The sequence below is a fragment of the Macaca nemestrina genome, chromosome 4 (genome assembly GCF_043159975.1).
Source record: "Macaca nemestrina isolate mMacNem1 chromosome 4, mMacNem.hap1, whole genome shotgun sequence".
Lineage (NCBI taxonomy): Eukaryota > Metazoa > Chordata > Mammalia > Primates > Cercopithecidae > Macaca > Macaca nemestrina.
The window spans coordinates 187,225,489-187,253,206 of NC_092128.1; the positions used below are offsets into that span (position 1 = coordinate 187,225,489).

The 27,718-nt window shown below is 56.4% G+C and overlaps 2 protein-coding genes across 11 annotated transcripts in view; one reads left to right on the forward strand and one right to left on the reverse strand.

Annotated features, from left to right (window-relative positions):
* Positions 1 to 570: 570 nt before the first annotated feature.
* On the reverse strand, positions 571 to 9,893 carry CFAP410 (cilia and flagella associated protein 410). Of its 8 annotated transcripts, none has more exons than XM_011725884.3 (8): positions 9,576 to 9,784; positions 8,034 to 8,052; positions 6,337 to 6,383; positions 4,315 to 4,398; positions 3,643 to 3,872; positions 2,468 to 2,639; positions 1,465 to 1,558; positions 571 to 999 (listed from the first exon to the last, which is right to left on the reverse strand). In XM_011725884.3, the coding sequence occupies exons 1-8, from the start codon at positions 9,650 to 9,652 to the stop codon at positions 871 to 873; spliced, it is 852 nt and encodes a 283-aa protein (XP_011724186.1). In that variant the 5' UTR covers positions 9,653 to 9,784; the 3' UTR covers positions 571 to 870. The 8 variants fall into 8 exon arrangements, with proteins under 8 accessions (XP_011724186.1, XP_011724188.1, XP_070951905.1 ...); XM_011725886.3 differs by lacking the exon at positions 9,576 to 9,784 and adding an exon at positions 8,266 to 8,583; XM_071095804.1 differs by lacking the exon at positions 9,576 to 9,784 and adding an exon at positions 8,266 to 8,580 and having other exon boundaries at positions 4,315 to 4,560.
* The window catches only part of LOC105472513 (transient receptor potential cation channel subfamily M member 2), a 97,141-nt gene continuing 79,289 nt past the window's right edge, over positions 9,867 to 27,718 (forward strand). For 2 of the 3 annotated variants that reach the window (XM_071095800.1, XM_071095801.1), the window contains exons 1-4: positions 9,867 to 10,257; positions 11,381 to 11,818; positions 21,860 to 22,122; positions 22,910 to 22,998. In XM_071095800.1, coding sequence (XP_070951901.1) covers positions 11,683 to 11,818; positions 21,860 to 22,122; positions 22,910 to 22,998 — 488 coding nt within the window. In that variant the 5' untranslated portion in view covers positions 9,867 to 10,257; positions 11,381 to 11,682. Of the gene's footprint in view, positions 10,258 to 11,380; positions 11,819 to 18,474; positions 18,561 to 21,859; positions 22,123 to 22,909; positions 22,999 to 27,718 lie in introns of those variants that run through there. The other variant, XM_011725838.3, reaches the window with a different exon arrangement.

Sequence of the window (27,718 nt, forward strand, 5' to 3'; positions counted from 1 at the left end):
AGGGCCCAGGGACCTGGCTTTCCTACACACCAGCTGGAAGGCTGACTCCCCATCTCACGTGAATGCTCCCTTGGTTTTGGGGGGTACTAGGAAGGTCCCCAGGGCCGCGGGTCACTGCCCAGATCGTGGCATCCTCATAAGACTCGTAACTCTTCCCAGAGGAAAGAAAACTCCTCTCAGATGCTCCAAGGACTCCCCTAGTCCAGCTGCTTCCTGTGCCAGGCCCAGACCCCAGAGCAAACAGGCCTGTTCATCCACAGCCTCACAGCTGAGGGCCCCCCTGCAGTTCTTCACAGAAGAGAGAAAGGAAGGCGCACCTGCCCAGCCTGGCCAAGAAAACAAAACCCTCTCCTATGGATGCGGGAGGCTGCTGCCTTCCTGCGGAGAGCAGCTCAGGGCAATGTCCCTGTGGACGCCGGCATTCTCGAAGTCTCCCTTGCTCAACAGAAATCTATCCAAGGACCAAGGGCTGGAATCGGCAAAGCCATTCGTGAACAACACCTCATTCTGCCGAGAAACGGCCCTTGCTTTCAAAGACTGTCACGACCATTGGGAAATGTCACCTCCAGATCAACCTTGGGAAAATCTTTTATTAGGGAGGACAACCTGCAAAATCCTCCCTTTAAGAGCCCAGGCCAGCCCAGAACCTCCAGACCACAGAAGGGGAGTCCTGGGGACATTCTGGTGTGGACAGGCATCTCCACCGCTCCAGCTAGCCAGCACAACACCCACTCCTGCCCTTGGCCGATGTGGCAAACCGGGGAGGCTTTTGTGTGGGGCCAGGGCTGTGGCAGCCACCCTTCAGCTCCTGGGGGCTGGGGAAGACACTGGGGTCCCCGTGGACGGTGGAGCGGCGCTCAGGTCCTGTGGTCACTCGGCGTGCTCCTGCACCTCCTCCCGACGCAGGGCCTGCAGCCGGCTGCCCACAGTCAGCTGCACGGCCTCCAGCCCCTCTGCGTCCAGCTCCCGCAGCAGCAGCAGGATGGCAGTCAGGACGTTCTGAGGGCAGAGAGGGGTGCGGACTAAGCCCACCAAGCACTCCGAGGCTGCTGCCCTCCACAAGGGCTGGGGCCTGGCCAGCGGCACCCCACCACAGAGCACCTGGTCCCGGGGGTGTGGGCCGTCCAAGCAAATGACCATTTGGCACATAACGAGAATCTGAGCAGAGGAGGAGCCCCGCTTGTGAACACGTGTGGCGCTTCTCCCACGTGATTCCTGTTGCCCTCAGCCCAGCAGGGCCTGGGCCCACATTCCACAGACCAGGAGACCAGGAGAGGCTGAGGGGCCAGGACAGCTCCATGCAGGGCATGTGTGATACGTCTATGCGCATTCGCAGACCCACACACGCAGCTTCCCCCTGGGGCACAGCTCTTCAAGGCCCTGTGAGGCTCCATCCTCCCTCCCCACGATTTCTGTGCAGTGGGCAGAGGCAGCAGTGGCCGCCTAGCAGCCCCTGTCACTCACCCTGCTCCTGTGGCTGCTCGAAGCATCTCTGGGTGAGAAGGAAGGAAACTGGTCCCGGGAAGGGGGCTTTAGGCCAAGTTCACCCTGGGCGCTGCTGGTGAGAGGGAGACAAAGGTGTGTGAGGGTCAGGGGGCTGGTGGCACTGGAGGCCTCTGCAAACCCTGTCTGCAGGTCACATCCAAGCAAAGGACAGGCTCATACAAATCCCACCTGGCACACAGGGGGAAGAGAAGGGAGGTGACTCCCATGAGGTCAGGGGCTACAGATGGCAGCTCCTGGACAGCCCGGCACTTACTTCACCTGTGGGGCGTCCTCCCTGAACCCTGGGGCTCCCCAGCTGTAATACCTTCCACTGGGGCCTCGGGGGCAGGGTGGGGGGCACCTGTACACAAACACCAGGGAAGAGCTCCTGACCATGGGGTCAAGCCCTGTGCCAGACAGCAGATGCCTAACGGAGATCACATCCCAATGTCCCCACCACAGGCACCAGCAGTGGGTGTGATCTGCCAAGCAGGAGAGAAGCACCCAGCTTCTATCACACACGTTTGTGACGCACAGCCAACTGCCCTGGGAGGCGCCGGTATCTCGCTGCAGAGTCAGCCCTGTGGCCCCTCCACGGCTCCTGGGCTCAAGGCTGTACGGGCACTGATGGCTGTGCCCACAAACCATTCCAGTGACTGTGGCCCTAGGCCACACCCCCCACCAGGGGCTCCCTGCACCTCACAAGCTCCGGTGCTGTGAGCCTTCTCTGTGCCAGGGCACGGGGCCTGGCTCACCCCCCCTCCTGCTCCCTGGAATCTCCGCTGTTGGGCAAAACATGGACCTGCCACTACCTGGGCACTGAGTCACTCCCAGAGAATACGGATGAGAACGGACACTCGCCCTGGATAATCCCTCTCCCTCACTTCCCGGAGAGGCAGCTCACTGGAAGCCCCATTCGCTCCCCGTGGGAGGACCCTGGGGGACAGGGATGGGCGGAGGCCCCGCTGCCCTCCAGCCTCACATTGCCTCCTCCTCGCTGTCCAGCGGATCCTGGCCGGTCTCAGCAGCGGAGCTGAGGGAGCTCAGTGTGAAGCATGGCTTGGGGCCGCCGTGGCCTGTGCCCTCTCTCTCCGGGGCGGCGGTGATCTCCTCTCCCTCACTCAGTGCACGGGACAGCTCCTCCTCCGTCACAGCTTCGGGATGAAGGACAGAAGACAGCATGAGTGGCCTCACCCACATGCAGGCCACACGCGCTGCAGCTCCCGTCCTCACTGCAGCCTCAGGCACAGTCTGCTTGTGAAATGCATGCACGTGTATCCACCTCCAGGGCCAGCTCCCAGAATAGGAGCCGAATAGGAGCCGGTTCCTTCTTGTCCCATCCCTAGCCTGGCACAGGCCGATACACAACAGATGGTGGAGGGCTGCTCAGGAATCTAAACACCAGCCTTGGCCAGAAGCAAATACTCATCAAAACCTCAACTAAGACACAACAGAAAAAGGAACAGACCGTACTGAATTTATTCCATTTCACTCACATATCAATTTCCCTGAAGTTATTAATAAAATTGTCTGGGAGAAAATATTAGTGCCCGTATAGCTGACAAGGATGAGAAACTAGCGTGCTGAGAATGCCAAGGATTAACATGAAACCGCGGCCTGGAAAACTGCACTGGTGCTGGCGCTGGCCAGAGGAGGCATGAGCGCCTCTAATAGGTGGAGTGCAGCAGCGGGCACTGCGGTGCTGGGACAGCCCCTCCCCACGGGGGGAGCACGACAGCACAGCCACCCTAGGTTCACAGTGGCCCGTGGAGCCTGCCCAGTCCCTGTGGACCAGTGCAACGCTGCTTGCCAGATCCTGATGCCCCACTCGCCATGGCGCATGGCAGTGGTCAGAGCAGCACTGCTCCTCACAGAAGCAAAAGGAACCCTTTTGCTTTGCTACCAGGTCCTGCAGTCGCTGGGGGATACACAAACTGTCACAGTCACCGGAGGGACCCTATGCTGCACTGCTGCATTCAGGTGGCGGGATCAAGAGACACAGAAGCAGGGGAAGGGCCTCTGAGGAGACTTCACAGGGCACATCTGTGTCCCGCCAGACCAGGCATTTGCAGAAAAGGAGAAGAGGAAAGAGGGCTGGGGAAATGCCCTGCCAGGGATTGTTTTGCGAGGGCCAGTGACCCCGCTGCGGCCACCTACCCTGGTTGTCCAGCTTCTGTAGGCGCGGCAGGGTGCGCAGCACGGTCATGCGGTAGTGGTGGGGGCTGGTGCCGCAGCACGGGTTCTCGGCCAGCCACAGCACCCTGAGACGCGGCAGCCCCTTCAGGTAGAAGAGCTCAGCCAGGCTGGGGATACGGTTCCTCCGCAGGTACAGCTCGCTCAGGCGCTGGCACCGGCTCACAGGCTCCAGGGTGGAGATGCTGTTGACACTGCATGGAGACCAGCAGTCAGTGAGGGATGTGGATGGGGCCCCCAGGGTCACCTCTCAATCTCGAGCCCCAAGAACAGGCACTCACGGGATCTGTGTCCCTGCCCTCGCCTGAGAAGCCCAAATTGGACGTCATGAGTCATGTGCAGCAGGACCTGGGCCGAGGAGAGAGCTATAGGAAAGCCGGGTCCTGAACTCAAAGGCGGACTGGGGTGGACCCTGCCAGCAACAGTCCCTTTGCCCCATGCTCGGCATCAGCTCCTCAGGGCGCTAGAGTGGGAGGTACAGGCTGTGGCCCTCCTTCACAGGCCGGGAAAACTAAGGCCTCTCAAGGGACATATCATGTTGCTCCAAAGCACGGAGTGCCCAGAAAAACTCATGGCAAAAAACACGAGCCAGCTCCATGTGACATGGAAGTGAGCACGGACCTTCCAAACCCCCACCTGAAAGTGGCGACACTGGGGATGGGCCTCATTTCCATTCTACAGAACGTGGACGCGTCAGAGAAGTAGAGAAACACAGGAGGCCTGCAGCGGAGACCCAAAGGCTTCACCCGACAGCGTGGGGTCCGTCCCCTCCACAAGCGAACACGTGGAGCTGCTCCCACAGGCCCTCAAAGGTGCGGAGCGTCTGCTAGCCGAGAGCCAAGGCCCCCTGCCTGGAGGGTTGCACTCGAGTCCCGCAGGCACCTGGGAAGGGGGCGGTCACCAGGCCGGTGCTGAGCCCGCCTCCCCATGCCACCCCTTCACTGGGTGTTTCCCAGGTATCCTTTCACGCAGCTCCTAGCTATGAGGCCGCCCCATTTTACCAAGAGCAAAACTCAGGCTGTGGGACCCTTTCCAGGATGGAGTCTGCCCCAGGCTCAGGCAGCAGCGTGGTGTGCGGACCACACCCGTGGCCTCAAGCTACCTGCTCCGCTCCAGTGCAGTCGGGCGGGCGTGGTGTGCAGTCGACATGCAGGCACCACACACCTGAACTCGGTGAACACCCTCCGGGTCCTGTCCCTCCTGAGACGCGACAGAAATGGCCCCGCACATGAGAGGCCTGATGCTCAGAGGCCCTGTGGCCCCTGGGCGACTCAATGCACTGTGGGGATAGGACTGGATCCACAGCCCCGCCCCAAGCTTCCTGCCATCGTGGGAGCCACAAGCTCCACCTTTCCCTGTCAGGTAAGGCTTTCGGAGGCAGAGCTGAAATCCCAGTCTCGCCGTAAACATCGCCTGACTAGTGAAACGAGCCCCGCGGCAGGCACAGACACCCCTGTTCAACCTCTGGACTCAGGCTCCATCTCCTCCTCGTCTCCCTGTGGGGTGGGCACTTATAATACCTCTGTGTTATTACAGAGGAAGGAAACTGAGGCACAGAGAGGGCCACGCCTTGCCCAAGGTTAGCCAGCTGATGGGTGGGAGGGCTGAGATTTGGCTCAGGAGCATGCCTCCAAGCCCATTTCATTCATCGGTTCATTCAGCAAGACTCGGGCAGGACAGGCTGATGCCCGTGCTGGGGATGCCTGAATACCAGATGGACTGGCCTCAGCCCCTGGCAGGCAGCAGGCTGTGCACTGGCATCACCATGGCAATGCCAACCTCGGAGGGTGTTACAGAGAATGGGCAGGGGCTGGCCTAGCCCGTGGCTGCCTGTGAAATCAAGAAGGTAGGTCACAGGGACCAGGGGCCTGCAACAGCTACTCTCAGAGGGCAAGGCCTGGAGGCTTCCGAGCTGCCAAACAGAAGGGTGGGCCTTCCCCACAGGGTTTAAACCTTGTGAGCTTTTAAATGCGGAAACCCAGAGAAGGCTCCCACCCAGCGTCTGGTGGGCAGCGGTGAGCCATGAGCGTCCGCTCCCTCCCTGGGTCACACAGTAGGCAGGAGGGAATTCAGGGATAAAGGAAGCTCTTCTCTTCCCCAGAGCCCCCAGACACGCCCCAGCTGCCTAAAACTCCAGTAACATTTGTTCATTCAAGGTTCCCTTAGTCTGTTGGGAGGGCAGTGACCATAGTAGAGGGGCACAGGTCATGGGGTGCAGAGAAACTGGTCAGCAGTGGTGGCACTGGCGGGGAGAAAAGGCCAGGACCCTGGGAGTCTCGGGGCAGATGTGGCCACTATGAGGGCGGCCAGGGCAGGCCACCGTGCATCCTTAGGCGGGCTCCACCACCGACTGGCCCAGTGAACACAGCGATGGCTTATGGGAGCACACAGGCCAAGGGTGGGCAGGGGTACAGCAGGGCAGGCAGGGAACAGGAGCTATCAGGAGGCCCAGGTGAGGCTCTGAGGAAGGAGGGCAGACATGGGGCCACGGGGTAGACCCAGCTCTCGCTGTCCCGGCCCCTCCCCTTCTGGAAGCCGCCCTCAGTCTGTGCTGGAGGTTTCTAGGTTATGTCATAGCACTGGGTCCCACAGGAGGGACGTGAGGCTCTGCCCCAGCTTCCAGGCCCCAGGCTGAGCATGACGGCAGGAGCGAGGTACCTGAGCGTGATCACCTCCAGGCTGGGCATCTCCCGGCAAATGGAAATCTAGGAGGAAAAGAGCATGACTAGCAAGCACGGCCCAGCAGGGCATTGCGGTTGCACTGCCGTCAGCCACAGAGAACTGTCGCAGCCATGGCCAACCCACTTCCGGGGCCTGAGGGGCACAGCCCTGCTCAGCCAGTGTGCCCAGGGTGAATGCCCACGAGCATGCCAGGCTCCCCTCTGATGCCACCTTGCAGCCCAGACACCCCGCAGACTGAAGGAGAAACGTGAGGCTCCTCCTTTCACGCACTCTCTCTTTATTACATTTTACAGCAGCATCGTTGCTATCAGATGCTGCCAGCAGTGGAGACAGAGCGCTCATTACTTTAGATGTCCTCAAAGGACATCAGGTAAGGGGACCCCAGTGTCCTCTATGCAGGAACAGAAAGCAAGGAAAGGATGGAAATCCCTTCTTGATAACAGGTCTGGGCCAAAAGGAAGACAGGCTTAAAACTGGATCTCAGATCACACTGGTACTGTCAATTCAGGGGTGAGGTGCCCAGGGTGGTCCACAAAGCCTTCACAACCTGGAAAGCCCCCACATATGTGAGAGCCCACCATATGCCAGGCATGGCACCAGCAGATTGGGTGACTGGCAGGGCCCCAACCTCAGCGAGCTCAGAGCCTAGTGAGATGCATCCCATGTATAAGGGACTCGTGTCTATGACCATGGTGTGTTTATATAGTCACTGCTAAACATGCAGTATTTCAGTTACAGCACAAAACAGATTACATCCGGTGCCATGTGTCCAGGCTTTTTTTTTTTGTCTTTAAGGAAAGGTACAGTTCAAATTTTAAAAACAGAGAATAAAGAGATAAATAATAATTGGGCTGGACATGGTGGTTCACGCCTGTAATTCCAACACTTTGGGAGGCTGAGGCAGGTGGATCACCTGAACTCAGGGGCTTCAAGACCAGCCTGTCCGACACAGTGAAACCCCATCTCTACCAGAAAGTACAAATATTAGCCAGGCATGGTGGTGGGCGCCTGTAGTCCCAGCTACTCAAAGGCTGAGGCAGAAGAATCGCTTGAACCCGGGAGGTGGAGGTTGCAGTGAGTGAAGATCGCGCCACTGCACTCCAGCCTGGGCCAAAAAAAAAAAAAAAAAAACAGGAAAGAAAGAAAGAAACAATTGGTATGCAATCCTCGTGTAAGTTGGAAGTTGGGGACATTTTGGACTGAGAAAGAGAATGAGGGAAGAGAAGAAAGAAATCTTTTCACAGACGCACACGCTCAAGTTCTCCCAGCAGGGCTTGTTCTCTGCCGCCTTTGGGGTAGCGGTGGGGGGCACAAGGCTAGATGTGACCAAGAAGAGGGGGTGCAGACCTTCAACTTCCCCTTAACAAAGTAAAACAAACCGTCCTGGGATTCCTTTCCAGGTGATAGCAAGTTCCAAACTATTGCTCCCCTCCTCTGTGACCAAGTGACAAACAGCGTTTCATTTATGTTGACGGGAACAGCAAAATCAGCCTGGTACTGGAGAATTGTTTTTCCATTAGTGGTTCTACATAACGAAACCCGCCAAGTGAACAAAGTACCAAGTGTGGGACTGAACTGATAGGGGCAGTTTTGTCAACTTAAAAATTCTCTTGGGGAAGAAGCTACAACATTTGGGACTGAGGCCATTTGGAGATGATCAGAGCAATACTTACATCTGTGAGGCGGCTGCCCCTGGGGAGAGAAAAGATACTTTAATTTTGTTAAAGTTGAATAAAAAACACTGAAGACAAAAATTCCAAAAATTACCAATGACTCCCTACAAACCTTAAGATTCTAGCATTTTAATGGCGTGGCAAAAAAGGAAGGTTGCCCAGATAACCGGCAAAGGTGTAAACAATTGTTTTAGTTGATTTTCAACTACACTGTATGACGTTGGGGTGGTACCTTTTAGATAAGGAGCAGCAGAGCCATTTGTAAGACAGGAAAAGATGAACTGTTCCTCATGGTCCCTGAATAGCAGAAGGTTAATATCTCTCACTGACAGACATCAACAAGGGCGTCTTTATAAGAGGCCAAGTTCAAAGGGTGAACAGGCGACTTATGAAGCAAACTTTAAAAGCCTGAAATCGGGTTGTTGTTTCTTCCAGCTTAGTGAGAGTACTGACCACCCCGTACAAAACAAAGAAATGCATTATTGAAAGCAAATGACACAGGGGAATTGTAGCCAAAACACCAGATGTGCCAGGGCAGACAGAAAAGCTTTTTTTTTTTTTTTTTTGAGACGGAGTCTTGCTCTGTCGCCCAGGCTGGAGTGCAGTGGCCGGATCTCAGCTCACTGCAAGCTCTGCCTCCCGGGTTTACGCCATTCTCCTGCCTCGGCCTCCCGAGTAGCTGGGACTACAGGCGCCCGCCACCTCGCCCGGCTAGTTTTTTTTTTGTATTTTTTAGTAGAGACGGGGTTTCACCGTGTTCGCCAGGATGGTCTCGATCTTCTGACCTCGTGATCCGCCCGCCTCGGCCTCCCAAAGTGCTGGGATTACAGGCTTGAGCCACCGCGCCCGGCCCAGAAAAGCTTTTTAATTAACAGGGAAGAGCTCGCTCTGGGCAGTATGGGGATACCCCTGGGAGGAAGCGCCTGCTCTCCCTGACCCCCACACCCCGCCTGCAGGGTGCGGCCAGTTGACAGGGCGCAGCGACTCCGCTGAGTCCCCAGGGAGCCCTGGAGATCGTGCGGGCCTCAACTCCAGGCTGCCTCCTCTGGAAGCTCCTGGCCCTCCTTGGCCTGGTGAGACTCAGCATTACCCGCTTTTGAGCCTTCATGGGTCCCACCGCACCCACGTCCCTTCCTATCACCTGCCAGGCGTACCCTTGGCACGGCCGCCCCCAGTACTGATTACCAACGTGTTTCCTGACTCAGTCCTGGAGAACTCAGTTCTCTCTCCTATTCGACTTGGTCCCAGTGACTGCTGGCAACCCCAGACATCAGATCTGGCCCACAGGGCAGCCGGGGCAAAGGCGGGCCGGGAAATGGGGGGGCCCCGGCGACCCCGACCCCTGGTCTCCTCTCCTCCCTGACCCCTGACTCCTTTGACGCCCTCGCCCCTGCACCTGACCCCGTTCCACTTCCGCACCTGCCCCCGTTCCACCCCCGCCCCCGCCCCCTCCCCGGCTCCGCCCTCACCCCAGTCCCCGCCCTGGCCCCGCCCCCGCTCCTCCCCCGACCCCGGGGCGGCCGCGGCCAGGCCCCGCCTCACCAGCAGTTGAGCTTGCGCACGCTGTGCAGCTCCGAGGCCTTGGCCCGGGTCAGGACCATCTTCCGCGTCAGCTTCATGGCGACCGCCCAGGCCCGGCCGGCGGGCGCCCCCGGCCTCCTGCTCCCGGGCGGGTGACGACTGCGCGGCGCGTGTCTCCAGGGGCGGGGCCCACGTCGTCAGGGGCGGATCCTGAGCCCATTGGCGGCTTGGCGAGGAGAGCGGGGCGAGGAGAGCGCCCTGGGGCCGCTTGGGCGCCGCTGACACGTTGGCTCTGCTCCTGCGCATGGGCGGCCTGGGGCGCCCGGCTCTGACGCGATTCTAACGCGACCCCGGAAGCGCGCGGCGAGCCGTGGGTGGGTGCAGGTGGCGGTCCCGGAGGCGGCCCCGTGAGGGCTGAGCTGCCGCTCCCTGGAACCGAGCGGGGTGGGCTCGGTCCCACGCGTACCATGGCCGAGTGCCTAGGCCTGTCTCTGAGCGCGGGCCTAGCGTGGATGGGATGGGCGCTACACAGCTCCAAGTTACGCGGTTCAAACTCTTGGAATAAACCCAGGGCAGCCCTGGGGCTGTGTTGATTCCCTGTCTCGCTCCCTCCCAGCATTTACAGAAAAGACGCATTTATAGGAAAGACGTACGGGCAGGTCCAGCAGAGCCCTTACAAGCATTTCAGCCTTTTAGAAATCAGGTAAGACCCCCTAAACATCGTTACATGGGCCACAGTTACATTAAGACGGGCATTCTGAAACCGCCTTTGCCAAAAATTGTATCAGTGAGAGAATGATGGCTCTGAAGGAGATCTGGCCAATCCCCATCTTGCCTTTGTCCTTGAAGCTGCCCTTAATTATTCCTGGATAAGCAAAGCTAATTTTGGGAGACATTTATAGTTTAAATGATAGCAGCCCTTCCTCAAAACTAAACAGCCTTTGTAAAGGTAATGAGACCACGGGAACCGCCTTTGCAAAAATCGTAACTGAAGAAATTATGACAGGGAAAGATCTCCTAACCCACCCCATCTTCCTGCTATCCTCTAAACTGCCTTTGTTCATTCGTGGGTGTAGACCAGACTAGCCTTGGGAAGGAATTTAGTTTATAGATTAAACTCTGAAACAAAATTGATAATAGCCCTTTCCCAAAAAAACCCTTCTTGCCTGGGGACCAGTCTGCCTTTGTAGGACTAACAAATTAAGCTATGAGATGAAAAATTACAGTTTAGGGGCTGGCAACCTCTGGCGGCAATAGTCTGAACCTCCCCAAATTGCTCCTGGGAATAACATCACTGTTGCAAAACTTAAGATCAGTGCTTGAAATGTTTTGTAGACCCTGCATTCGGACATCACTTAGACAGATAATCTGGCTCAACCGTTTGTGCGATCCCACCCAGGAACAGAAGTCAGCCAGAACTCATTTCGAACCCTTATGATTTAATCTTCAACCTGACCAATCAGTACTCACCACTTTCTGAGCCCTACCCGCCAAATTATCCTTAAAAACGCTGATCCCTGAATGCTCGGGGAGACTGATTTGAGTCATAAAACTCCATTCCTGCACAGCCAGCTCTGCGTGAATTACTCCTTCTCCACTGCAATTCCCTTGTCTTGATAAATCGGTTCTGTCTAGGCAGTGGACAAGGTGAACCCGTTGGGCGGTTACACCACCAGGCTAGAAGGATAGAGGAGCCTGAATTCCACTAAGGTGCAGGCGTAAACTTTCGTCAGCCATTATTCTGGAGGTCACAAGACAAGCTACTTCCCCAATTACTCCTGCAGATAACATCACTATTGTAGAACATCACTATTGTATCTTTTCAGGTTTATTGCACGTCTGACATGGATGGACCCAGCTAGATATCTTGCCAACGGCTCCTGTGGCCCCACTCAGAAGCCATGCAGCACAGAAGGACCAAAAGGACAGCTAGATTTCATCAATCTTTCACCAACCAATCAGCACTCCCCATACCTTGGCCCCCTGCTCACCAAACTATCTTTGAAAAACCCCTAACCTGTGAGCCTTCAGTTGTAACCAAGCAGCTTAGCAGCTGTGAATCCAAAATATCTGAGACAGGTCTCCATCAGTTTAGAAAGTTTATTTTGTCAAAGTTAAGGACGAGCCCATGACATGGCCTCAGGGGGTCCTGACAACACGTGCCCAAGGTGACTGGGGCACAGCTTGCTTTCAGACATTTTTAGGGAGACATGAGACATCAATCAATATGTGCAAGATGGAAAAAGAAGAGAAAAAGAAAAAATGTATGTATAAGATGTACATTAGTTCTGTGCGGAAAGGCAGGACAACTTGAAGGCTGGCGGGGGCAGGGGGAGCTTCCCGCTTCCAGGTCATCGGTAGATAAGAAACAAAAGATTGCATTCTTAGCCGGGTGCAGTGGCTCACACCTGTAATCCCAGCACTTTTGGAGGCTGAGGCGGGTGGATCACGAGGTCAGGAGATCGAGACCATCCTGGCTAATACGGTAAAACCCCATCTCTACCAGTAATAATAATAATAATAATAATAATACAAAAAATTAACTGGGCGTGGTGGCGGGCGCCTGTAGTCCCAGCTACTTGGGAGGTTGAGGCAGGAGAATGGTGTGAACCCAGGGGGCGGAGCTTGCAGTGAGCTGAGATTGCGCCTAGTCCTCAGGTTGGTGTAAGATGTGGGATGACAGAAAAGTCTCAGAGCAGTGTCTTCTGAGTGCTTTGCCTCCGAGCAGGCAGAATGTTCAGTGCTAACAAGGCTGAGCTGGACCCCAGCAGAGTGGTAAGAAACTTCCAGCGGGCTCAGGCTGCGGGTGCTTGCGGGCGCACAGTGTGACGGCCACAGGCCTCAGCACTCTGGTGGGCTCACGAAGGCTCAGCTAGACCTACGTCACACTACGTCACAGCCTTGGCCCTCTGCCCAGCCCTGGGCCTCCCTTCTTTACAGGGGGTGAGTTAGGCACGCTGCTCCCCAATAAATCTCAGGGGGCCGCACACAGAGCCTGTTTCCCAGAGACATGGAGGGTGGGGGACACGGGAGCTGCCTGTCGAGTCTTTGAAGCAAGGCCAGCACCGCTGTCACCAGGCACACGGGGCCCACACCCGCTTTGTGGTTTCAGCCAGTGGGTCAGGGTTTCTGGCTCGCAGCCGGGGGTACTGCTGAGGACAAGGTACCATGGATCAACCGCTGCTCCCTCCTGCCCTGACAGCTGGGGGCTCTGCAGGGCTCAGCAGGGCAGGCTGACCCCCAACCCAGGGCAAACGCTATCCTGACACCTGGCGCTGAGTCCCAAGCACTCCAGGCCCCGTCCTTGTGTCTCCTCTCCTCCACCACCTTTGCCCCATAGGTGACACCCCCAGTCCAGACCCCCTCCAGCCCGATGTCCTAGTCACCTGTGCTGCATAACAAATCACCCCCAGACTTAGCAGCTCACAGTAGACGCTGCTGTCTCCCAGTTTCTGAGGCTCAGGCGTCTGGAGCAGCTGAGCTGTGTGGCTGGGCTGGGCCTCCTGGGAGGGAGGCGGGGCCGTCTCTGAGGACCTGGCTGGGGTATCCCAGCTGCCCTACAAGGTGTCGGCGGTTGGCTTCTCTCTCTGCAACATGGCCTCTCACAACATACCCTCCCGAGGAGTGAGGGATAAGGGGGGCAGGGAGAAGGGGAGAGGAGGAGAGAGACAAATGGAGAGTCAGCAAACGTGCTCTGGAGTTGAAGTTTTCATGATCTCAGAGCAACTACCTCTTCCCTGCCCATGCTGCTGGCCTCACCACCCACCTGGCACCACTTGGGGGCAGAACCCGGTCCACTCCATGACACGTCCCTCAGGCAAACTTTGGAACTGCTTGGGTGGCAGGTGCAGCGCACCCCTCCCAGATCCCCTTGGGAACTCCAGACTTCTCCCTTGGCCTCAGGAGCCAGTGCGGTGGGTAGCCTGCCTGACCCCTGGCTGACCGAGGACCCCCGGCTGGTGCTGCAGATGGTTCAGATCCCTGTGGCAGGTCGGAGCCAGGCCTGGGCGAAGGGACAGGCAGCGCGTGTTGCTTTATAATTTTTCAGTGTCCTGAGAGGTCTTCAGGCCTTGTGGTCATTGCTGCTCTGGGAGCCGTCGGGGCAAGGGTGCCGGCATGGAGAGTGCATGGTGGCCACGCTGGCTGCAGTCTTCACCCTGGAGTGGCGTCCATCACTGTCCTTTCACATTTTAAGAGCAGTTCTGTTGTATAAGATGTTTCCGTAATGCAGATGACTCTGTGGACTCCAGAGATGAAAAGAAACATGTCTGTTCCCTTAGCCTGAAGCCCACTGCTCTAGACCAGGTGTCCGCAAACTGCAGCCCGCTGGCCAGATTGGGCCCACCACCTGTTTGCAAATAAAGGTTTTTTTGTTTTGTTTTTTGTTTTATTTTTTTGAGATGGAGTCTTGCTCTGTCACCCAGGCTGGAGTGCAAGGGCCTGCTCACTGCAACCTCCTCCTCCCGGGTTTAAGTGATTCTCCTGCCTCAGGCTCCTGAGTAGGACTATAGGTGTCAGGCCTCTGATCCCAAGCTAAGCCACCATATCCCCTATGATCTGCATGTGTACATCCAGATGGCCTGAAGTAATTGAAGAATCACAAAAGAAGTGAAAATGGCCGATTCCTGCCTTAACTGATGACATTACCTTGTGAAATTCCTTCTCCTGGCTCAGAAGCTCCCCCACTGAGCACCTTGTGACCCCCGCCCCTGCCCGCAAGAGAACAACCCCTTTGACTGTAATTTTCCTTTACCTACCCAAATCCTATAAAACGGTCCCACCCCATCTCCCTTCGCTGACTATTTGCACCCAGTCTGCAAAGTTGAATACATACTAGTGCACAGCTATACTGTATTTGTTCATTTTTGCATTGCTATTCTAAAAACCCCTCAGATTGGGTAATTTATAAAGACAGGACTAACTGGCTCACAGTTCTGTAGACTGTACAGGTGGCTTCTGCTTCTGGGGAGGCATCAGGAAGCTTCCAATCACGATAGAAGGCAAAGTGGGCAGGCGTCTTACATGGCAGGAGTAAGAGAGAGAGACGGGCAGGTGCCACACACTTAAACGACCAGATCTCGCAAGAACGAACTCACTGTTACGGGAACAGCACCAACAGGACGGTGTTCAATCATTCATGAGAAACACCTCCTTGATCTAATAGCTTCCTCACTGGGGATTACAATTTTATTGACACAGAGTCTCGCTCTGTTGCCCAGGCTGCAGTGCAGTGGCATGATCTCTGCTCACAGCAACCTCCCCTTCCTGGGTTCAAGTGATTCTCCTGCCTCAGCCTCTGAGTAGCTGGGATTACAGGCGCCCACCACCACGCCTGGCTAAGTTTTGTATTTTTAGTAGAGATGGGGTTTCACCATTTGACATGGCTGGTCTTGAACTCCTGACCTCAAGTGATCTGCCTGCCTCGGCCTCCCAAAGTGCTGGGATTACAGGTGTGAGCCACTGTGCCTGGCCTGGGGATTATGATTTGAAATGACATTTGGGTGGGGCACAGAGCCAAACCACGTAACATACCGATTCATTTATGTAGCTGAGCCTTGAGCCACTCAAGAGTTAGGGGCTCCGACACCCCTTAAAGTTGAAAATCTGTGTATAACTTTTGACTCCTCCAAAAGTTAACTACGAATAGCTCACTATTGACCAGAAGGAAGGCCTACTGATAGCATAAACACATATTTTGTATCTTGTATGTATTATAAACAGTGTTCCTACAATAAAGGGAGCTAGAGAGATGAAAATGTTATTAAGAAAATCGCAAGGAAGATAAAATATATTCACATTAAGTAGAAGCAGGTCACCTGGGCACGGTGGCTCACGCCTGTAATCCTAGCACTTTGGGAGGCTGAGGCAGGCAGATCACGAGGTCAGGAGATCGAGACCACGGTGAAACCCTGTCTCTATTAAAAAATACAAAAAATTAGCTGGCGTGGTGGTGGGTGCCTGTAGTCCTAGCTACTTGCTACTTGGGAGGCTGAGGCAGGAGAATGGTGTGAACCCGGCAGGCAGAGCTGGCAGTGAGCGGAGATTGCACCACTGCACTCCAGCCTGGGCGACAGAGTGAGACTCCATCTCAAAAAAAAAAAAAAAAAAAAAAAAAAGTAGAAGCAGGTCATCATAAAGGCCTTGTCTTCCTGTGAGCAGGAGAAGGGGAAAGAGGAGGGGGTGGTCTAGCATCTCAGGGGTGGCAGAGGTGGAAGAAAATCTGCGAAGTGGATCCCCACAGCTGAAATCTGTGTCGTTCAGGGTCAGCTGAATGGCCCACAGCTGCCTTCCCACTGCAAGGGCAGAGGCCAGGAGCTGGGACAGAGACCACGTGGCTGGCAAAACCCGCCGCAGCGACTGTGCAGCCCTGTGCAGAGAGTTTGCTGCCCCTGCTCTAGCTCGGGCCTCCCTCCTTCCTGGAGTCTCCTCTGAGGAGCCCGCCACCTGTCACCTGCTCCTGCGTCCCACTCAGGACCAGAGTGTGCCAGTGCCTGTGGCCCCGTCACTGCCTTTTTCTCCAGTTGCGGTTTTCTCCTGCTGCCAGAGCAAGGGCCTTTTTTACCTGGGCCTCGTGCCCACACTGTGAGAAACACTTTGTGCCAAGTGCTTTCTCTCTCTGAACTCGAGAGGACTCACAATGGAGATCGGTACCTGCCCTGTTCGAGTTTTATGGTTGCGTGTCCTCTCTTTTATGGGAAGAATATCGCATAATTGCTGCTGCAGCAGCGTCCGGGCAGACAGACATGGCCCTCTGTGGAGTGTGCGGTTCTTCTCTAGAAGGCAGGAGCCGTTCCCAGGGTGATGTGGGCCCGGCTATTTCATCAGAGATGGTCATCTTGGTGACTACTTCACCTTAAATAACGTTCCCACAGAGGCCCAGGATACTTGGAAACAGCGCCCAGCCCGTCTCGTGGATGGCTCGGCAGTTATGACTGTCTTATAAAATATTAACTGCCCTGCAGTGTGTTTTCGGTTAACGACATGGCTCTCCAGCCAGAAAGCACACAGGGCAGGGGCACTGGATGGGGCTCTGCTGACGCGGAGCGGGTGAAAGGGAGGGGGTCTTCTCTTCCTTTGCCTGTTAAGGAGGGTCTAAGACACCTTGCTGGGCATGTGGCTGGTGGTCATAGAACCCAACTCCTGCAGCGGGTGCCCATCGAGCACTTCTAGTTTGTAGGGTGGACTGGACGGAAGACTGTGCCATCCAGCAGGGCAGAGCAGCTGCTTGTGCGGCCCCAGGCACAGCTGCGGGTCTGTGGGGACACTGCTGGCTACTCTGGAGGGCAGCTTCTGGCAATGCTTGTGCAGAGCACAGTGTCCTGAGTACTGTCCTACACCAGGGGCTCTGACCGCTTTCCCACCACTTTGCAGGTACCAGGATGGTGGGTTAGTGAGATGGTGGACATGCTTCAGCACATGGGCACTGCTGGCTGGCTCATCTGTGGAGGGCCTTCTAGAGGTGTGTGCTCAGGGCAGGAGTCTGGGCAGAAGGCCTGCACATCCAGGGAGGAAATGAGGGTGCAGGTCAGGCAGGAGTCGGGGGGCACCCTCCCTCCCCCCAGATCAGAGGCCACAGGGCCTCTTCACTTCCCTGGACACGAGGCTAGTGGGGCCCAGGAATGGCAGCTGGGTATCGCCCACTGGTGGCAAGGCAGGGGCGGACTGCGTGGTTTTGTGGGGTGAAAGGGCATCTGGGTGGTCTAGGCCATTTGGGAAAGGTGCAATCACTTTCTCAGGCATCAGAGGGCAGTCCCTGTCCCTCCCCAAGCCAGAGAGTGGGCACCACACAGGGTGGAGTTAGACATCCGTAGGTCCCCGTGGCCAGCACCTGCCATGATGGGGACTGCTGGGCTTGATCTTTCTGGCTTGATCTTTCTGGCTGTTCTTGTCCCCTTCCTTGAGACAGATCCAGGGAGCAGGCCCTGAGCCTGCCCCAGCCTTGGGGTCCTGCCTGTCTCACTGGGAATGGTCCCTGGCTCTGGGGTCATATCCGGAGTGCTGGGGGAGGGGGCTGCAGAGGTCTTTGAGCAGGTGGTCCTGAGTCCCATTGTTGGGGGGTCTCACTCAGGCCCAGGTCCCCCTGCGACTCCTGTCCTGCCTGTCCCGCTCCCGCTGGCTATTCGGGATTTAAAGATAATCGCCGGTTTAAAGGAGACAGGTGCCCCCAACCCTCAGAAGGCACACATCCGTGCGAGTGTCCGGTCCCAGGTCTCTGGGGAGGGCGGGCCCGCAGGTGGGGTGTCTGGGCCTCGTCTTCCCTGGCGTGTCCTTGGCTCTGCGGGCGCGGGACGCGGCGCGGGAGGCGCTCTCCGGACTGACTGACGCAGAGCGCTGCGGGCGGCTCCACTGTGAAAGGACACAAAGATAGATGTGTACCCGCCCCCCACCCGCTACACCCTTGTTCTGCTCTCTAATCTTTGCACGTACCAGAGGTTTCGTAAGTTCTGTAAGTACATGTTTCTCTTTCTGAGGCCAGGTCACAAGGAATGTTTAAGTAAGATAGCCAGGTCACAAGGTGTGTTTAAGCAAGATAGCCATAAACTGGTCGTGCAACCTGATGCAATATAATTAACTGCCTTTGTGTAAAACTGCTCTTCCGCCTCAAGGGTTGTACTGAAATATCAGAAATGGCGGGAACCAATCATAGTTTGCCAAATCGCTTTGTTCAAACTCCAGCCAATCATACCTCTAATTTGTATAATGATTCTATGCCTACTTTCCTTAGACTATATAACATTGTTCGGAGCTCAGTAGGGGAGCTCTCCTGCCCGTCTCGTTTCACGAGCAAGTGAGAGCTCCAGGTTCGAACCTGTAATAAAGATCCTTGCTGCTTAGCTTTGACTCTGGACTCTGGTGGTCTTCTTCGGGGAATAAATGGTCTGGGCATAACAACTGCACCGCGCACGCGGCGCACTCTCAGGCGAGATGCGGGCGGCCTCGCGGGGCCAGGGAGGCGGTGCTGCGCGGAGACACGGGTGACGCAGGGGTGCGGGCTGCTCCGAGCAGGTAGGTGCCCGCCGGGGGCAGGGCGAGGGCGCGAGCTCGGCGCTGGGACGGAGGCGGCCGGCCAGGGAGCTTGTGAAGGTTGCAGTGGGGTGCAGGGGCGTAGGAGGGGTTGGGGCGCTGGTGCAGGGCACGGCGGGGTGCAGGGGCGCAGATGGGGCTCGGGGCGCTGGTGCAGAGCGCGACGGGGTGCAGGAGCCCGGGTGGGGCTCAGGGCGCTGGTGCAGGGCACGGTGCGGTGCAGGGGCGCAGGAGGGGTTCAGGGCGCTGGTGCAGGGCACGGTGGGGTGCAGGGGCGCGGGTGGGGCTAGGGGTGCTGGTGCAGGGCGCGGCGGGGTGCAGGGGCGCGGGTGGGGCTCGGGGCGCTGGTGCAGGGCGCGGCGGGGTGCAGGGGCGCGGGTGGGGTTCGGGGCCGCTGGTGCGGGGCGCGGTAGGGTGCAGCGGCTGGCGGGGTTCGGGGCGCTGGTGCAGGGGCACCGGTAGGGTTCGGGGCGCGGACTGGGGCGCCTAGTGTGTGCAGAGGCGCAGGGCTCTGACTCGGATCCGCGAGCAGTCCGCGAGACGCCTTGCCGCTGCGGCGACCCTGTCGGGCTGGCGCGAGGGGACCGGGAGATGAGGGACTCAGCCGTCCTCGGGCCCCTGCCAGTCCGCCGGGACGGCAGGGCTCGCTTCCGGGACGCTTACTTCCTCTGTCCCAGCACCCGCCTCTGCCAGTCCAGTCTCCGAAGGACTGGCTTTCACGCGGGGATTTCAGAGGATGCCAGAGCAACCTCCAGAGAGGGCAGGGTGGCCACATGGTGTACCGAGGGAGTGCAGGGCGCGCCTGTCCCAGTCCTGCTGGTGCAGGAGGCCCGCCCTGCCCAGACAGAACCTTCCATTTCCCCAGGAATCTGCTGGGCTGGGCTAGGCTGGGCTGGCTGGGGGCGGCAGGCACACCAGGATCCTCTTGAGTTGCCTTGTCCTAGGCTCAGGTGCCAACGAGTCTTCCTGAATTCCGCCCAGGTGGGAGTGCTCTTCCCATCGCCACCCCTGGATGCAGGGCCCCCGGGGCTGAGGACGGGGTTGCTCAGTGGCTAACCCTGAAGGGCATGGAATGCTGCCCCAACCCAGGCTCCCTCAGGGGCTCCACTGCACCCCTTTCTCCTGGGAATACCTCTGTGCAGGGTTCGGGTTTGGAAATCCACCCCACATGGGGCCTTGCCCTTCCCAAGCCTGCTTCATGCATCTGTCTTCTGGAAGTTCGTTTCCTTCCTGAGTGCTCTCAACACTCACACCTGTGCCAGTTGCGTGTGGAGAATTTTAGCTGTGAACCAGGTGGCCCAAGCTGTCCTCAGGTGACCTGTGAGAAAGGGATTGAGAACCCCAGAGAGGGCTGGTTGGGCCCTTGGAAGGTCATTGCCAGGCCTGGGTTTCAGGGTTCTGCACCCCTGGGCTGAGGCACACGTCCTTTTGGGGACTGGGTCGAGCCAGTGGCCCCCCCACAGCAGGCATCAGATGCTCACGGGGGCTCCTGGCTGCCTCCTGCAAAGTCTGGGGTGGTGTTGGAGCGGGTCTGACCTGCTCCCCACGGCCTGCTTGCCGCTGGGATTAGAGGAATCTGCACAAGACTCCAGGGGCTGTGCTGAGGTGGGCAGCTGCCTGAAAGATGAGCGTGTGAACAGAACATGCTGGTCTTCCTTAGGGCAGAGAGTCCCTCACCGCGGACCCTCCCGTCTGATGCTGGGGCCTTTGTTTCTAGCATGGAGCCATCCTCATCCCATGCAGGGTGGACTACCTGCCTGGGGAGCCACCTGCAGTCCTGGGTCCTCTTGTGGGTGCGACTGCGAGCTCTCCAGAGCCGCCTCTTCCTCCTGCCACTGCGGACATCTCTGTCCCTCTGCTTCCCTTGGAAGCTGGTTGTGAAGCCAGGCCAGTGGCTGCTGGGACAGCTCATGGCCCTGGAAAGGCTCCACTGGCACGCGGCACAACATCTGCTCTGAGAACGGCAGGAAAAGGCCGGGAAGGGCAAGTTAAGTTTAGTGGTGTGGCCAAGGGGCGAAGGGGAGGAGGGAGAGTGTGGGAGGTGGGGTGGCCTGAGAGTGCCTGCCCCAGGACAGCAGCCAGAAGCTCAGCCCCGAGCTCCCGGCACTGAGCTTCAAGCTCCGTGACCTGCAAGAGGGGCTCAGTCACCTAATGTGATGAGGGGACGGCAGAGCAGTCTTGTCTGACAGTGACCGTCATGTGTAGTGGAGAGGACATGGTCAGAGATCGGGTTTCAGGGCAGGGATGAGTGGGGAATTGCAGTCAGATCTTTTGCCTCCAAGCAACCCTCCCGTTCACATTTTGGGGCAGTGGCTGGGGGTGACCATGGATGACCTCATGAGAACCGCATTGTGGGTGCCAGGGGCTCAGGGAGACCCTGCAGGGCTTGAACTCGCTTATGTTTCTCATTTGTAAAGGGAGGGCAGTCATCTGGTGGCTTCCTATGGCCTCAGTGATGAAGGCCACATCAGAGCCAGGGAGAAAGGACATGAGAGAATAAGATTCCTTTGAATTATTGTCTGTGTCCTGGAGTGGAGAGATGTGGTACCCCCCAAAACTTCCTTTCTAGGCTGGGCACGGTGGCTCACACCTGTAATCCCAGCACTTTGGGAGGCGGAGGTGGGTGGATTGCCTGAGGTCAGGAGTTCGAGACCAACCTGACGAACATGGTGAAACCCTTTTGCTACTAAATACAAACAAAATTAGTGGGGCGTGGTGATGGGTGCCCATAATCCCAGCTACAGGGGAGGCTGAGGCAGGAGAATCACTTGAACCTGGGAGACGGAGGTTGCAGTGAGCCAAGATCGTGTCACTGCACTCCAGCCTGGGCGACAGAGTGAGACTGTCTCAAAAATCAACAACAAGAAACTTCCTTTGTGGACAGTGGGGGCTATTTTTTTTTATTTTTGGAATATGAAAGTAGTGACTGGTGTCTGGAAGCAGGAGCTGTGCACGGTTGCGAAACCACGTCGCCGGCAGCCGGCGCTGGCCACGGAGACTTCTCAGTGCAGCCGGGGGGCGGGGGCTGCACCCGTGGGGGAGGGAGCTCTGTCTCTGGCCCTGCAGTGACCTGAGGTTGTTACCATTATGAATGGGCACTGGGACCCCTGCATGTGCATGTACTGCCCCGGAGTGTCCAGGGGCCCCAGCCAAGGGACAGAGCTCAGGCAGCGGGGAAGACGTGCAGGCTGATGAAGAGAACCGGATGAGGGCTTCACGTGAGGAAGCATGTGGCCTTCTCAGAACACCAGCCTCATCTTCCTGTCTCTGATCTATTTCAGCAACCACCCCGTGTGTTTCTAGAACCCCCAGTGTAGTGAGCTGGAGGGAGGACTGTCCTGAGGGCAGCAGTCCTGGTTGCAGCTGGCGTGGAGGTCCCAGGATGGAGCCCTCGGCCCTGAGGAAAGCTGGCTCCGAGCAGGAGGAGGGCTTTGTGGAGCCGCCCAGGAGGGTCGCTGACCTGGGGATGGTCTCCAATCTCCGGCGCAGCAACAGCAGCCTCTTCAAGGGCTGGAGGCCGCAGTGCCCCTTCGGCAATGACAAGGTGAGCTTTCTGCCGGTCAGCCTGCAGCTGGCACTTGGCCGCGGAGGTCACTGTTGGGCACGTTGCAGCTTGAGGCTGTGACGATGGGGGTGGGCAAGGGTCTGCTGACCTCAGGGGCTCCCGCCCAGCCATGCCCTTGGGAAAACACAACTGGGGAGGGTGATGCGTGGCTGGCCTTTCTGGCCTTCCCTGCGTTGCACAGTCATTTCCCATGGTTGGTCTGATTGGGAAATCACTGGGTTAACTCAAAAATGTTGCGCTAGAGTCCTGGCAATCTGTTACCCATGCTTACCTTGTTGCATAATGATTTCACATCCTTTGTCTGATTGGGAGGGCCTGGGCCTGGGCTAGCTTTCCCCCAAGTCCTGGATACAAAGATGCAAGTGTGTTGAAAGCACATGGAATCTTGCAGTCCCCCTGCCAGCCAGGCAGGAGGGTAGCTGCCCTTTTCCCAATGGTGCCAGATCCAGGTCCCCAGATTCCCAGCCTCCACGTTTTCCACCACACCACGTTGTTCCCAAGGAAGGTGGTGGTGCTGTATAAACTAAAGCGCGCACATTCAAATCGGTCCCAAGTGGAAATGATTTCTTAGATTCATTCCTCCCTCCTGAATCCCCACCTGAGAGTCTCGGCAAGGTGCTTCTAATCTTCGGCTCGGGGTCACGCAGGCTTCCTTCCTTCAAACAAGTAGTGTGGAAGCGCCTCAAGGAGCACGGATGTGTCTCCGGGGGGCTGGGGGTGCTCTTTTGAACGTTGGAGGATCTCAACACACCCTCTTTACCTCCAGCAAGAAAGCCTCAGTTCATGGATTCCTGAGAACATCAAGAAGAAAGAATGCGTGTACTTTGTGGAAAGTTCCAAACTGTCTGATGCTGGGTGAGTGACGAGACTTGTGTGTAAGGCCTTTGACTTCTTCCATTCTGATCCCACATGGAATAGCTGATGAGGCCAAGACCCCTCAGGGCCTCGGTGAAAGGCCAGTGGAGATACCTCTGTGTCTGTCCGAGGCTTAGAGTCCATAGAGCACTTCCACCTTACCCCCCAAGCCTCCTGTGGGGGACAGTTGACCCTCATCCTGCCTCGCAGGTGCGGGGACCAAGGTGCAGAGTTTAGGTGACTTGTTCGGGGTTATCATGGCGCTATTGTGTGGCGAGGCTCAGTGGTTTGAACACAGGTGCATCCTCTAATCCTCTCATTTCCACACCTGCCCCCACCCCAAGAGAGAGAGTCCCAGGGTCCAGGAACTAGAAGGGCCTCAGGGAGAGTCCACGGCCAGCAGACAGCCCCCCTGCACAGCTTGCCAAAGTCAGAGGCCCGACTTACCCCCAGGCCCCACAGAGCCCCCTTTACCCCTTCTCCCCACAGAGCCCACGACTCAGGTGTGGCCAAGACCCCCTCGCAGGTAACATGGCCACTGTCTCTGAGCGGCTGGATATGGCCCTCCTGAGCCGATGGTGCTCCCCACAGTTGGCGCCCCTTTAGGCAGCAACAGAGTGTTGATTTGTGTTTGTGTGCCCTCCCCCAGCCACACCCATTTCATGCTCTTCCACAAATGGGCCACACGCTTTCTCCTTTGACTCCTTCATTGCCTGGTGAGCTCCTACTTATCCCTCAAGGCCTATTGCAGATGCTGCCTCTGCCATGCAGCCTGCCTTGACTATACAACCTCTACCAGGAAGTGAGCTTCCCTCCCACCACACCGCGTGTCTCTCTCTGATCCCAGCTGTCGTGCTGTAGCTGTGCGCCTTTGTGTTCATCTTTCTTGCTAGATGCTGAGTTTTGGGGGGCTGGGACCAAAGCAGAATGTTATATTAATTCCCAGAGAGTGGACTTTAGCTCATATTTACTGAATATGGGGAGGGAGGAGCATCCTGTGCATGGGAAACAGAGGAAGGTTGTGCTGCCCCAGGGTGGCCCCTCCCTGGATAAGGGCCCCATTTCTCCCTGGGCAGTAATAGGAGCAGACGCTGAGGCAGCAAAAGTAGCCGGTAATCTCTAGCATACATGGTACATCATCAGAGTTTCATGGTCACCAGTAAAACAGCTGTCCCTCGGCATCCCTGGGGAATTGTTCCCGGGCACCCACAGATATCAAAATCCCATATCTCAGTCCCAAAATCTCATATCAAGTCACTGATATGAGACAGTGTGGTATTTGCATATAAACTACATATATCCTTCAGCATACTTTAAATCATCTCTAGATTACTCATAATACCTGATACAATGTAGATGTTATAAAAATAGTTATACTGCATTTAAAAAATTTGTATTTTTGTTGTTGTGTGGGTTTTTTCTTTTCTTTTCTTTTTTTTTTTTTTGAGACAGAGTCTTTCTCTGTCACTCAGCCTGGAGTGCGGTGGCACAATCTTGGCTCACTGCAACCTCCGCCTCCTGGGTCCAAGGGATTCTCCTGCCTCAGCTTCCCCAGTAGCTGAGATTACAAGCATGCGCCACCACATCTGGCTAATTTTTGTATTTTTAGTAGAGATGGGGTTTCACCATGTTGGCCAGGCTGGTCTTGAACTCCTGACCTCAAGTGATTCACCTGCCTCGGCCTCCCAAAGTGCTGGGATTACAGGCGTGAGCCACCGTGCCTGGCCAATGTGTTGTTACTTTATTTTATATTTTTTGAGACGGAGTCTCGCTCTGTCTACCAGGCTGGAGTGCAGTGGTTCGATCTCAGCTCACTACAACCTCCGCCTCCCGGAGCTGCTGGTTGGCATTTTTTTTTTTTTTTTGAGATGGGGTCTCGCTCTGTCACCCAGGCTGGAGTGCAGTAGCACAATCTTGGCTCACTGTAACCTTTGTCTCCCAGGTTCACGCGATTCACCATGTTGGCCAGGCTGGTCTGGAACTCCTGACCTCAGGTGATCCACCAGCCTTGGCCCCCCAAAGTGCTGAGATTAAGGGCATGAGCCACTGCGCTTGGCTGGTTGGCTATTTTTATGGTTATTTTTGGATCATGTGCTAAACAAGGGTGGATTATTCATGAGTTTTCTGGGAAAGGGGTGGGGATTTCCCAGAACTGATTTCTTCTTCCTTTCAGATCATCTAGGGTATTTCTGACATTGCCATGGCATCTGTAAACTGTCATGGCACTGGTGGGAGTGTCTCTTATATGCTAATATATTATAATTAGCATGTAATAGAGGATAACCAGAGCCCACTGTTGTCGCCATCTTGGTTTTGGTGGGTTTTAGCCAGTGTGTTGCATCCTGTTTTATGAGCAAGGTCTTTGTGACCTGTGTCTTGTGCCAACCTCCTGTCTCATCCTGTGAGTTAGAATGCCTTAACTGTCTGGGAATGCAGCCCAGTAGGTCTCAGCCTCATTTCACCCAGTGCCTATTCAAGATGGACTCACTCTGGTTTTGTGAGTGAATGCCAGAGTGAATGCCGCTGACGCCCTGACCTGCTGTGTCCTGAGAAGCCTAGGTGAGGCCCCGTGGGTCTGGGGCCTTTGCTGGTCAGCTCTGTGTGCTTCTCACACGGAAGTGGGAACCCTTGGGGCAGCAGGGCCCAGAGAGGAAGGGGTGCTGACCTGGATCAGATGTAAGCAGGACAGACTTGCTTCTGGAGGTCCCCAAAGCCATCCCCCATGATCAGGGGTTTGCTAGGACTCCCAGCTGTGCACACAGCTAAGGTTTATCATGGTGAAGGCCTATGTGATAGGCTTAGCAAAGGAGAAAGACACAGATCCAGTCTGGAAACTGAGCGCAGGCTGCTGCCGCTCTCCTGTGTGGGCACCACGCGTGCTCCTTCCTCCAGCCGAGAAGAATGCGGCAACCTGCAAAGCCCATTCGAGGCTCAGAGCCCAGGGCATGCGTCCTGCGCTGGCTACGTGGGCCCCTCTGCATGGCAACCACCCAAATCCCAGACTCCCAGCAGGAAAGCAGCTGTTCATAAACCCATTGAAGGAACAGTCCAGGCCCAGCAAAGCACTCCTAGCAGTCGGGGACGGGGAGACGCTCCAAAAGCCCCGTTCCCAGACACCACCTTGAAAGCAGGCCCCTTTGAGAAGGCAGCTGCAGATCTGCCATGCTGAGACTGTCCCGCACAGAAGCCTCTCTCATCTCACCAACCACGGTGGTCACTGCAGCGGGAAGAGGGGCCAGGTGTGTTCCGGCCTGTTCCTTCCTGAGGAGGGGATGGAATGTCCCTCCTTTTTGTGGAAAGACCAGGGCGGAATGAGTGGTGAGCATCCTCCGCCACAAACACAGCTTTCGAAGCAGATTTATTTATACCACTTACATGTTTGCATTAAGCATGGTAGGGTCTTTCCACCCCACTCGTCCAGACCTGGAAGCCCTCGACACCTGCCCGGGTAATCCCACTGCTTAGCCCCACGTCCTGGTAATCCTCCTCAGCTCTGCACAGCCTCGTCTTGTGTCCGTTTCTGCTCTGGACACCCTCGTCCAGACCTTTGAGCTCACATTTTGCCACCACGGATCTCATGACCTTGGGCACACGGCTTCTCTTCCCTGGGCCGCCAGTCATCATCCTCATCTATGAAGCGCAGAGACTGGAGGGGATGCCTCAGAATTCAGATGTACATGCGGGGGGTGGGGGGGTGGGGGTGGGCAGGGAGCCCCCCCTCAGGTGGAAGGAAGGAGCCCAGGTTGGAGAGAGTGCACCTCCAAGAGCTCTCATTTCCCGTGGGGTGCCACGGGTGGTGTCCTGTTTACGCCTATCTGGGCCGAGTTCCGAGCAAGCTCTCTGATGAGGTAATTTCTGGGTCAGTGGCTGCAATGCAGTTTCCAGAATCACATCAGGCTTGCAAACACCATGCAGGTTTAAGTTCCAGTCTCATCAGAGGTGATGGTTCAAGGAGAAGAGGGACAGGAGGTAGCTTGCGATAGGCTGTTAGGAACATACAAGGACATTTGGAGCACCATTGGAGCAAGACTGGGGAGAGCTGAGGTCCTTGTCCAGGGAACTCCTTTCCCCAACTCGGACCCCAGGTCTCTCATCCGTAAACTGTGGAGGTCACATTGTGTCTGGAGTTGGTTCCTTCTGGTGGGTTCTTGGTCTCACTGACTTCAAGAATGAAGCCGTGGACCTTTGCGGTGAGTGTTACAGCTCTCAAGGGTGGCATGGATCCAAAGAGTGAGCAGCAGCCACATTTATTGTGAAGAGTGAAAGAATAAAGATTCCACAGCAAGGAAGGTGCACCTGAGCAGGTTGCGGCTGCTGGCTGGGCGTGGGGCGGAGGCTGGCCAACCTTTATTCCCTTGTTTGTCCCCGCCCATGTCCTGCTGATTGGTCCATTTTACAGAGCACCCATTGGTCCATTTTACAGTGTGCTGATTGGCATATTTTGCAATCCTCTTGTAAGGCAGAAAAGCTCTCCAAGTCTGCCCCGACCCAGAAATCCAGCTGGCTTCACCTCTGACATCAGGTGCTGGCAAGATGCCTGCAAGTCTGTGGTGCCTTGAGTGTGACCTTAGGGGTTTGTACGGTTTTGTAGGGTGCACATCCGGGAGGAATTATTTTTCCTATTTTAATGATTGAGAAACTGAGTGTAGAAACATCCACGATCACATAGTCAATAGGTGGCGGGGAAACCCGTTTCCTTTCTTACTGCTCAGTGGTCTTT

Excerpts from the sequence above, each read along its gene's own strand:
- CFAP410 (XM_011725881.3), bottom strand. The coding sequence starts at position 9,860 with ATGCGCAGGAGCAGAGCCAACGTGTCAGCGGCGCCCAAGCGGCCCCAG. Across the intron at positions 6,384-9,575 it reads GTGCGCAAGCTCAACTGCTG|ATTTCCATTTGCCGGGAGAT; the intron begins GTGAGGCGGGGC and ends TTTTCCTCCTAG. Across the intron at positions 4,399-6,336 it reads CTGGAGGTGATCACGCTCAG|GCCTCCTGTGTTTCTCTACT; the intron begins GTACCTCGCTCC and ends TCTCCGCTGCAG.